Source organism: Strix uralensis, unplaced genomic scaffold (genome assembly GCF_047716275.1).
Source record: "Strix uralensis isolate ZFMK-TIS-50842 unplaced genomic scaffold, bStrUra1 scaffold_500, whole genome shotgun sequence".
In the NCBI taxonomy this organism is placed as follows: Eukaryota; Metazoa; Chordata; class Aves; order Strigiformes; family Strigidae; genus Strix; species Strix uralensis.
In genome coordinates, this window is record NW_027437094.1 from 17,601 (window position 1) to 28,377 (window position 10,777).

The window sequence follows — 10,777 nt, forward strand, 5'->3', positions numbered from 1 at the left end:
ACTGGGGGGGGGGGAGCAATAAACAGGACACTGGTGTTACTGGGGTGCTGGGGGGGACTGGGGAGCAATAAACTGGGGATACTGGGGGTACTGGGAGGGATGGGGGACAAGGAACTGGGGGTACTGGTGATACTGGGAGGGATGGGGGACAAGGAACTGGGGGGTACTGGTGTTACTGGGAGGGATGGGGGACAAGGAACTGGGGATACTGGTGATACTGGGAGGGATGGGGGACAAGGAACTGGGGGTACTGGTGATACTGGGAGGGATGGGGGACAAGGAACTGGGATACTGGTGTTACTGGGAGAGATGGGGGACAAGGAACTGGGGATACTGGTGATACTGGGAGGGATGGGCACAAGGAACTGGGGATACTGGTGTTACTGGGAGAGATGGGGATGGAGCAGTTTGGGGATCCCCTGGAGGACTCCTCCCCCCCCTTCCCATCCTGCACCGCGGCAGGACCCTCCGGTGGGCGGGGCCAAAGTATAAACCAGTATAGACCAGTATAAACCAGTATAGACCAGTATAAACCAGCACGGGCCGTTCTTTGCATGTCGGCGCGGGGAGGGGGCGTGGCCAGGAGCGGGGAGGGGGCGTGGCTCTCCCCGAGGGGGGCGTGGCACAGGGGAGGGCTGAGGCGGCGGAGGGGGCGTGGCCTCGCGCCGGAGGGGGCGGAGCGTCGGCGGTTGCTGCGGCAACGTGAGGCCTCGTACGGGCGCGGGGCCGGGGGGGGGAAACTGGGGGGGGGGGGGGGAGGGGAGAGGGGGGGTGGGGGAGGGGGTGAGGGGGTGGGGGAGGGGGTGACGGGGGTGTCCCGGGGCGGGGGGTCCCGTGTTGGGGGTTAATGGGGGAGGGGGGGCGCCATGTTGGGGGGGAGGGGTCTGGGGAGACCCGGAGATGGGGGGAGGGGCGGGGCGGGGTTAATGGGGGGGGGAGGGCGCCATGTTGGGGGGAGGGGTCGGGGGGGACCCGAAGTGGGGGGGGAGGGGGGAGTGTGGGGGGGGGTTAATGGGGGGGGTTAAGGGGTGTCGGGGTGGGGGAGGGGCGCCATGTTGGGGGTGCCGGGTGGGGGGGGGGGAGGAGAGGAGGCTGCAGCCCCTCCCCCCCCCCCCCCCCCCCCCCCGCCCCCTCCCCCCAGCCCGATGCCCCCCCGGGGGTCGCTGGTCCCGGGGCGGTTCCTGGCCCTGACGGGGCACCTGGTGCTGCTGCTGCGGGCGGGGGAGGGGCGGGTGAGTGGGGGAGGGGCGGGGGGGAGGGGACACGTGTGGGGGGGGAGGGGACACGTGGGGGGGGGGGGGAGGGGACACGGAGTGGGGGGACGTGTCCACGTGTGTCCACACGTCCCCACACGCGTGTTCACACGTGTCTGCTCACGTCCACGTGCCCACACGCGTGGTCCACACGCCCCCGCTCCCATCCAGACGCCTTCACACCCCCCACTCGTGTCCACACGCGTGTCCACACGTGTCCACGTGCCCCCACTCACGACCACACGCGTGTCACACACGCCCCCACACGCGTGTCGACGCGTGTCCACAGATGCCTCCATGTCCCCTACTCATCCCCACTCGTGTCCACACGCGTGACCACACGCGCCCACATGTGTTCACTCGTGTCCACACCCCCCACTCGTGCCCACACCGCATCCACACGCGTGTCCACCCACATCCATGTGCCCCCACTCACGACCACACACGTTCCCACACGTGTCCACGCGTGCCCCCACTCACACCCACAGACGCCTTCACACACCACACACGTGTCCACACACGCATCCACACACGTGTCCACATGCCTCCACATGTGTCCACACACCCCCACTCGTGTCCACTCACGCCCACGTGCCCCCACTCATGACCACACGCGTGTCCACACGTGTCCGCTCATGCTCACATACACCCACACACCCCCACATGCGTGTCCACACGTGTTCACACGTGTCCACGTGCCCCCACCCATGTCCACACACGTGTCCACACGTGTCCACTCCCCCCACTCGTGCCCACTCGCATCCACACGCCTCCACACATGTCCGCTCATGTCCACTCACACCCACGTGCCCCCACTCACATCCACACGCCCCCACTCAAATCCCGACCCCTTCACGTCCCCCACACGTGTCCACACGTGTCCGTTCATGCTCACCCACATGCCCCCACGTGCGTGTCCACACGTGTTCACACATGTCCACGTGCCCCCCACTCATGTCCACACGTGTCCACACCCCCCACTCGTGCCCACTCGCATCCACACACCTCCACACATGTCCGCTCATGTCCACTCACATCCACGTGCCCCCACTCATGCCCACACACGTGTCCACACGCCTCCACACGCCCCCACTCCAATCCCGACCCCTTCACGTCCCCCACTCACGACCACACGCGTGTCCACACGTGTCCGCTCATGCTCACACACACCCACACGCCCCCACGTGTTTGTCCACACATGTCCACACGCATCCACACACCTGTTCACACATGTCCACGTGCCCCACTCATGTCCACACACGTGTCCACACGTTTCCACACCCCCGCTCGTGCCCACTCGCATCCACACACATCCACACATGTTCACTCGTGTCCACTCATGTCCTCATGCCCACACACGCCTCCACACGCCTCCACTCAACTCCCGACCCCTTCATGTCCACACACCCCCACACGTGCCCACTCACATCCACACACGTGTCCACTCACCTCCACGCGTGTTCACTCGTGTCCACTCACGCCCACGTGCCCCCCACTCACGTCCACACGCCCCCACACGCCCCCACTCCAATCCCGACCCCTTCATGTCCCCCACTCACATCCACACGCGTGTCCACACGTGTCCGCTCATGCTCACACACACCCACATGCCCCCACATGTGTGTCCACACATGTCCACACGCATCCACGTGTGTCCACATGCCCCCACTCATGCCCACACGTGTCCACACCCCCACTCGTGCCCACTCGCATCCACACGCCTCCCACACATGTTCACTCGTGTCCACTCACATCCATGTGCCCCCACTCATGCCCACACACATGTCCACACCCCCCACTCGTGCCCACTCGCTTCCACACACGTGTCCACACGCCCCCACTCATGTCCACACGCCTTCACATACCCCATTCACGTCCACACACGTGTCCACACGCCTCCACACATGTTCACTCACGTCCACTCACGTCCACGTGCCCCCACTCCAATCCCGACCCCTTCACGTCCCCCACACGTGTCCACACGCCCCCTCGTGCCCACGCGCATCCCCACGCGTGTCCCCACGTGCCCACACGCCCCCACGCGTGTCCCCTCGCTCCCCTGGGACTCATTTTGGGGGTGTGTGTGTGGGGGGGGGTGTGTCGCTCCCCAACCTCCCGGGTCCCCCACGACGGCGCATGTCCGTGTCCGTGTCCGTGTCCGTGTCCGTGTCCCGGCTCACGCGTGTCCCCCCCCCCAGGCCCCCCACATCCGCGCGTCGCTGCCCCCCCGAGTTCTCCGCGGCCGAACTGGCCGAGGCCGAGCGCTGTAAGTGCCCCCCCCCCCTCCCCCAACCCCCCCCCCATCACGGGGAGGGGTCTGGGTGCCCCCCCCGCCCCCCCTAACGTGTGTCGTCCCCCCCCCAAAGGTTTTGGGGGGCCGTGGGGGGGGCCCTGGCGCTGCTGGGGGTCGAGTTCGTGGGGTTCTTCTCGGGGGTCTCCATGTTCCACGTGGGGCAGGGCTGCTCTGTATCCTGCGGGGGGGGGCACCCCGAAATGGGGGGGGGCACCCTGAAATAGGGGGGAGGGTGGAAAGGGGGAGGGGAACCCAAAAAAAGGGGGGGGGGGCAAAAGGGAGGGGGGGGGAATGGAGGGGGGGGGGGACCAAAAAAAGGGGGGGGGGGAGCCAGAAAGGAGGGGGATAAGTGGGGGGGGGGATGAAATGGGGGGGACCCCGAAATGGGGGGGGGGACCCCGAAGTGGGGGGGGGACACCCCAAAATGGGGGGGAGGCTGGAGGGGGGGAGGAAGCTAAAAAAGGGGGGGGGGGCAAAAGGGAGGGGGGGGGAATGGGGGGGGGACCCGAAATGGGGGGGGGACCCCCTGAAGTGGGGGGGGGTACCCCTAAAATTGGAGGGAGCCAGAATGGGGGGGGGGGGAGTGAAATGGGGGGGGACCTGAAAACGGGGGGAGGAGCTGGAAATGGGGGGGGGGACCCAAAATGAGGAGGGGGACCCCAAAATGGGGGGGACACACCCCAAAGGGGGGGGGGGGCCCAAAGCGGGAGCCTCAGGGGCCTTTGGGGGGCGGGGGGGTCCCTCCCTCCTTCCCGGGGGTGCTGCTGGAATTGGGGGGGGGTGTCGGCGGGGGAGGTTTCGGGGTCCCCCCCCCCCATTTCGGGGCTGTTTTCCGTGACGGGGGGGGGCAGCGCTGGGGGCGCACGCGGGGGCCGCCCTGGCCTTGACCTTGGCGCTGCTGGAGGGGTGGGACGGCGCCGCCTTCTGGCTCCTCTTCGGCCTCTGCAGGTGGGTTTGGGGGGGGGGGGGGGTAATTTTTGGGGTCACCCCAACCCCCCCGTACCCCATTAACCTCCCCCCATGTGTGTGTGTGTGTGTCCCCTCCCCCTCAGTGTCCCCCCCGCTGTCACCGAGGTGCTGCTGCTCGTCACCGTCCTGGCTGCCGGAGGAGACCCTGACCCCCCCCCCCCAGCCTGGAGAGGGGGTTTGGGGACCCCCCCCAGGACCCCCCCAATGCCCCCTGGGGGGTCCCCAATATCCACTGGCACCCCCCACCCCTGGGGGGGGGTTGGGGATCCCCCAGGACCTCCCCAACCCCCCCTGTGGGTCCCTAATATCTGCTGACACCCCCACACACCCCTGGGGGGGATTTGGGGACCCCCCAGGACCCCCCCAATGCCCCCTGGGGGTCCCCAATATCCACTGACCCCCCCCACACCCCTGGGGGGGGGGGTTTGGGGACCCCCCAGGACCCCCCCGACACACCCAGGGGGGTCCCCCAATATTCACTGACCCCCCCCCCACACCCCTGGGGGGGTTCGGGGACCCCCCAGGACCCCCCCACCCCCCCTGGGGGTCCCCAATATCTGCTGACCCCCCCCCCACCCCTGGGGGGATTTGGGGACCCCCCAGGACCTCCCCAACCCCCCCAGGGGGGTCCCCAATATCCACTGACACCCCCCCCCCCCCCCCAAATAAACAGAAAACGGATAAAAATAAAATTTCCGGTGGAAAAATGGCGAAAATTTCCCGCGAGATTTTGTTTTGGCGCGGAAATGGGGCGTGGCCACGCCCATATGCAAATGAGCGCCGCGGGGCAGGCTGGGAGCGCGGGAAAGGGCGGGGAGGGGCGGTGGGAGCGCGGGGGGGAGGGGGAGAGCGGGGTGGGGGTGGGGGGAGAGGGGTGGGGGGAGGGGAGGGGGGGAGGGGAGGGGGGTGCGGGGGGGTCGCCGTGGGGTGGGGGAGGGTCGCGCGGGTCCCCCCCTGCGCGCGGGGGGAGGGGCCGGTATCGTCAGTGCGGTACATCCTGACCTGCCCCCCCGCGTGGGCAGCGCGTGATGAGAACGTGCGTGATGACGTGTGATTACGGCACGTGAGGGGCGGGGCCACGCAACAACCAATGGGCTCCGCCCTCGGCTCTGACCGCGCCCGCGCGGGGCAGGATGGGATGGCCGCGGGGAGGGGGGGCGGCGGCGGTTCAAAATGGCGGAGCCCAGGGGAGGGGGAAGCAAGATGGCGGCTCCCTGCGGGGGTTGGGGTCGTACAAAATGGCGCCGGCCTTTAAGAGGGGCCGTGCGCAAAGGGGCAGCGGTTGGGTAAAATGGCGCCGCCCTGGTGTTGGGGGGAGAAGGGGCCGTGTGCAAAGGGGCGGGGGTGAGTCAAGATGGCGCCGCCCTGGGGCAACGGGGAGGGGGCGAGCGGGCGGGCCGGGTGCAAAATGGCGTCGCCCTCTGAGCGGGCCGGGTGCAAAATGGCGCCCGCTGTGGGTGTGCGGGGGGGGGGCGTGACCCCTCCCCCAACTCTGCCCCCCCCCATGAGTGTGTAAAGGCGGGAAATGGCCGGAGGGAGGGGGTGGGGGGTGTGTGTGTGCAACAGGGCCCCGCCCCCCCGTGAGTGTGCAAAGGCGTGTGCACAGGGGTGAGTGTGCAACGGCGGGGGGGTAACAGGGCCCTGCCCCCCCCCGGTGGGTGTGCGAGAGCCTGTGAGTGTGCAACGGGGCCCTGCACCCCCCCGTGAGTGTGTAAGGGTGCGTGTGCGACAGGGCCCCGTGTGCTGTGGTGAGTGTGCGACAGCCCGCGAGTGTGCGACAGGGCCCTGCCCCCCTGGCGAGTGTGCAAGAGCCCAGGAGTGTGCAACAGGACCCTGCACCCCCCATAAGTGTGTAAGGGCGTGTGTGCGACAGGGCTCTGCACTACTGGTGAGTGTGCAAGAGCGCGGGCGCGACAGGGCCCTGCAGGCCTTGGTGAGTGTGCAAGGGTGGGGCGTGCAACGGGGCCCTGCACCCCCTGGTGAGTGTGTGAGAGTGTGTGTGCAACAGGGCCCTGCCCCCCCCCTCCCCAGCAAGTGTGTAACTGCGTGTGACGGGGCCCTGCAGCCCCTGGGAGTGTGCAAGAGCAGGCGTGCAACAGGGTCTTGCGGGCCTTGGTGAGTGTGCACCCGCGGGTGAGCGTGTAACAGCCCCCGCGTGCTGCTCTGCAGGCACCCAGTGAGTGTGCGAGAGCGTGTGTGCGACAGGGCCGTGTGTGCTGTGGTGAGTGTGCAAGGGTGGGGTGTGCGAGGGGGCCATTGTCAGCCAGTGAGTGTGCAACAACGCGTGTGCAACAGCAGCTGGCGCTTGCGGTGAGCGTGCAACAGGGCCCTGTGCCCCCCCGGTGAGTGTGCAAGAGCGCGTGTGCGACAGTGGGGGTGCAACAGGGCCCTTCACACCCCCCCTTGTGAGTGTGCAAGAACGTGCGTGTGCAACAACCCCCCAAAACGGCCCCCCCGGGTGTGCAAGGAGGCCCCACCCCCCCTCGTGCACGTGCGACAGGGCCCTGCCCCCACTGCTGAGTGTGCAACAGCACGTGTGCGACCGTGGCGCTCCTGGTGAGTGTGCAACGGGGTCCTGCACCCCCCCGCTGAGTGTGCAAGAGCGTGCGTGCGACAGGGCCCTGTGTCCCCCCACCCTGGCACGCGTGTAACCGCGTGTGACAGGGCCCTGCGCCCCCCCCGAGTGTGCAAGAGCTCGTGTGCGATGGTGAGCGTGCAACAGCGAGTGTGCGACAGCCCCCACGTGCGACGGCGCCCTGCACCCCCGCTGAGTGTGCAAGAGCGTGTGTGTGATAGTGGGGGTGCACCAGGACCCTTCACCCCCCCCCCCGGCGTGAGTGTGCAAGAGCACGCGCACCAGCAGGGCCCTGCCCCCCCCCGAGTGTGCAACAACCCCCCAAACCCGCCCCCCCTGCGCGTGCAACCGCCCCCCCCGGGGCGTGAGTGTGCAAGGAGGCCCCGCCCCCCCCCCCCCCCCGCGCGTGTGCACCAGGGCCCTGCACGTGCAACGGGCCCGTGCGAGCGCCCGCGTGTGCAAGCCCCGCCCAGCGCCGCCTCTGATTGGCCGCCCGCCCCGTCAGTCCCGCCCCTGTCGCTCGCAAAATGGCCGCCGCCCCCCTCACGTGACAGCGGCCCGCCCACTACCCGCTCACCCCCCTTCAGCCAATCACCGCCGAGCTCCCGCCCCCTCCCTCCCGACCGGCGGCGGAACCGACCAATGACAAACGGAGCGGCGTGGGCGGCCCTGTGGGGGGGAAGGGGGCGGGACCATCCTCAGCGCGCACCAATGAGCGTGCGGCGCGCGGCGGCTGCCAGCCAATGGGAAGCCGAGGGGGCAGATTTGAAGCGCGGCCGCGCTGTGGTGGGGGGGGGCAGAGCGCGCGCGGCGCAGGCGGCGGGTGAGGCCGCGGCCCGGGGGGCGGTTTGGGGGCGCCCGGGGGAGGTTTTTGGGGCTCCCCGAAGGTTTTGGGGGGGTCCCGAGGTGACTCTGTGTCCCCCCCCCCGCCCCCAGGATGTCGCAGAAAGAGAACGTGAACCCCGGCTGGGCCGGAGCGGCCAAGGTGGGGCTGAGGGGCCGCCGCCATTTTGTGGGGGGTCCCTGTGGTCCTTAGGGGGGGTCTTGTGCTTCTGGGGGGCCCCTGTCCCCGGGGGGAGGCTCTCGGGGTGCTCCTTGCCCCCCCCCCAACCCCTGGGGGCACCCTCGGGGGGGTCTTTGTCCCTTTTGGGGTCCCCCCAAAACCCTTGGGGGGGACTCTGAGGGGGCCGCCGCCATTTTGGGGGGGTCCCCGTGGTCCTTAGGGGGGGTCTTGGGGTGCTCCTGATGCTTCTGGGGGGGGCCCGTCCTTCTGGGGGGGGTCTTGGGGTGCTCCTTGCCCCCCCCTTAACTCTTAGCGTGGCCTTTCTCCCTTTTGGGGCCCCCCCAAATCCCTTGGGGGGTCTGAGGGGGCCGCCGCCATTTTGGGGGGGTCCCCGTGGTCCTTAGGGGGGGTCTTGTGCTTCTGGGGGGGCCCCTGTCCCCGGGGGGAGGCTCTTGGGGTGCTCCTTGCCCCCCCGAGCCTCTGGGGGGACCCTCGGGGGGGTCTTTGTCCCTTTTGGGGTCCCCCCAAAACCCTTGGGGGGGACTCTGAGGGGGCCGCCGCCATCTTGGGGGGTCCCTGTGGTCCTTAGGGGGGGTCTCGGGGTGCTCTTTGCCCCCCCCCAACCCCTGGGCGCACCCTCGGGGGGGTCTTTGTCCCTTTTGGGGTCCCCCCAGATCCCTTGGGGGGGCGCTCTGGGGGGTCCCCGTGGTCCTTATTGGGGTCTCGGGGTGCTCCCTCCCCCCCCCCCCCCCGTGTGTTTTCTCTCCCTTTTGGGGTCCCCCCTCAAATCCCTTGGGGGGGGTCTGGGGGTGCCGCCGCCATTTTGGGGAGGCTCTTGGGGTGCTCCTGATCCCTCTGGGGGGGGTCCCTTGTCCTTTCGGGGGGGCTCTGGGGGTGCTCCCTGGGCCCGGGGGCACCCTCAGGGTTCAGGGTGCCCCCCCCACCCCTTTCTTTTTGGGGGGGGGTGTCCCCCTTTTAGGGGTGCCCCCCCCCCCATAACACACCCCCCCCCCCCAGGGTGGGGCGCTGCCCCCCACAGCCCCCCAGCGGGTGCCCCGCAAGGACCCCCCCACTTCGGACCTGCCCCCCCTCCCAAAAGGGACCCTGCCAGGTACTGGGGGGGGGGGGGGGAGCCCCCATTTTGGGGAGGGGGGACCCCAATTCCTTTTGGGGGGGGGGGGAGGGGGTCCCAGCCCACCTGGGTCCTTTTGGGGGGGGCGTGGGGGGGGGAGTTGGAGGCTCCCCTGGACGCCTGAGGGTTGGGGGGGGGGTTCTGGGGCCCCCCCTGGGTATTTGGGGGGTCCCCCCCTCCCCTCTGACACCCCCTTTTCTTCCCCCCCCCCCCCCCCCCAAACAGGAGCTGGGCGGGTGCCCCTGGAGGTCAGCACCCTGCTGGCCCCTCCCCCACCTCCGTGAGTCTGGGGGGGGCACTTGGGGGGGGGTGGGGGGGCACTGGGGGTGTCCCAGTTCCTCCCAGTATGACAGTGGGGGCCACTGGGGGGAAGACTGGGGGGGGTCCTGGGGACTGGGGGGCACTGGGGGGATCCCAGTTACTGCCAGTGTGACAGTGGGGGGGTCCCTAAGCCCCAGGGGTGACAGTGGGGGGGTCCTGGGGGCACTGGGGGGATCCCAGTTACTCCCAGTATGACAGTGGGGGCACCTCTAAGACCCCAGGGATGACAGTGGGGGCCACTGGGGACACTGGGGGGGGGTCCCAGTACACCCTGAATGGCACTGGGGTGACTGGGGGGGGGTCCTGGGGGCACTGGGGGGTACTGGTGGGATCCCAGTTACTCCCAGTATGACAGTGGGGGGGTCCCCAAGCCCCCAGGGGTGACAGTGGGTGGCACTGGGGACACTGGGATGACAGTGAGGGGGTCCCCAGTTACCAACTGGTGGCAGTGGGGGGGTCCTGTGGACTGGGGGGGCACTGGCAGGATCCCAGTTACTCCCAGTATGACAGTGGGGGGTCCCCAAGCCACCAGGGGTGACAGTGGTGGGGTCCTGGGGGCACTGGGGTGATCCCAGTTATTCCCAGTATGACGGGGGGGGGGGTCCTTAAACCCCCAGGGGTGACAGTGGGTGGCACTGGGGACACTGGGGGGGTGCCAGGGACTCAGGGGGACACTGGCAGGATCCCAGTTACTCCCAGTATGGCAGTGGGGGGGTCCCCAAGCCCCCAGGGGTGACAGTGGGGGGGTCCCAGTTACTCCCAGTATGACGGGGGGGACATCTCTAAGTCCTCAGGGGTGGCAGTGGGTGGCACTGGAGACACTGGGCGGGTCCCCAGTTGCCCACTGGGGACAGTGGGGGGGTGCTGGGGACTGGTGGGATCCCAGTTACTCCCAGTATGACAGTGGGGGGGGTCCCTAAACCCCCAGGGGTGACAGTGGGTGGCACTGGGGACACTGGGGGGATCCTGGGGACTCAGGGGGGCACTGGCAGGATCCCAGTTACTCCCAGTATGATAGTGGGGGGGTCCATAAGCCCCCAGGGGTGACAGTGGGGGGATTCCAGTTACTCCCAGTATGACAGTGGGGACATCTCTAAGTCCCCAGGGGTGACAGGGGGTGGCACTGGGGACAGTGGGGGGGTCCTGGGGTGACAGTGGGGGGGTCCTGGGGACTCAGGGGGGCACTGGGGGGATCCCAGTTACTCCCAGTATGACAGTGGGGGGGTCCCCA

The 10,777-nt window shown here is 69.0% G+C and overlaps 1 protein-coding gene, 2 long non-coding RNA genes and 1 other non-coding gene across 5 annotated transcripts; all 4 read left to right on the forward strand.

Annotated features, from left to right (window-relative positions):
• Positions 1-597: 597 nt before the first annotated feature.
• On the forward strand, positions 598-3,513 carry LOC141939015 (uncharacterized). Its single transcript, XR_012627450.1, has 3 exons — positions 598-712; positions 1,142-1,232; positions 3,452-3,513. It is a non-coding gene; the product is annotated as an uncharacterized LOC141939015 (long non-coding RNA).
• An 884-nt stretch (positions 3,514-4,397) lies between these two features.
• On the forward strand, positions 4,398-4,664 carry LOC141939017 (uncharacterized). Its single transcript, XR_012627451.1, has 2 exons — positions 4,398-4,494; positions 4,599-4,664. It is a non-coding gene; the product is annotated as an uncharacterized LOC141939017 (long non-coding RNA).
• Positions 4,665-5,474: 810 nt separating this feature from the next.
• On the forward strand, positions 5,475-9,505 carry LOC141939014 (aurora kinase C-like; the record flags this gene model as incomplete). Of its 2 annotated transcripts, none has more annotated exon segments than XM_074858040.1 (4): positions 5,475-5,859; positions 8,027-8,075; positions 9,111-9,204; positions 9,451-9,505. In XM_074858040.1, coding segments are annotated over 4 exon segments (251 nt in total), but the record flags the coding sequence as incomplete, so codon positions are not given.
• LOC141939018 (U8 small nucleolar RNA) lies at positions 5,495-5,629 on the forward strand. The gene has a single exon (XR_012627452.1). It is a non-coding gene; the product is annotated as a U8 small nucleolar RNA (small nucleolar RNA).
• Positions 9,506-10,777: the final 1,272 nt, after the last annotated feature.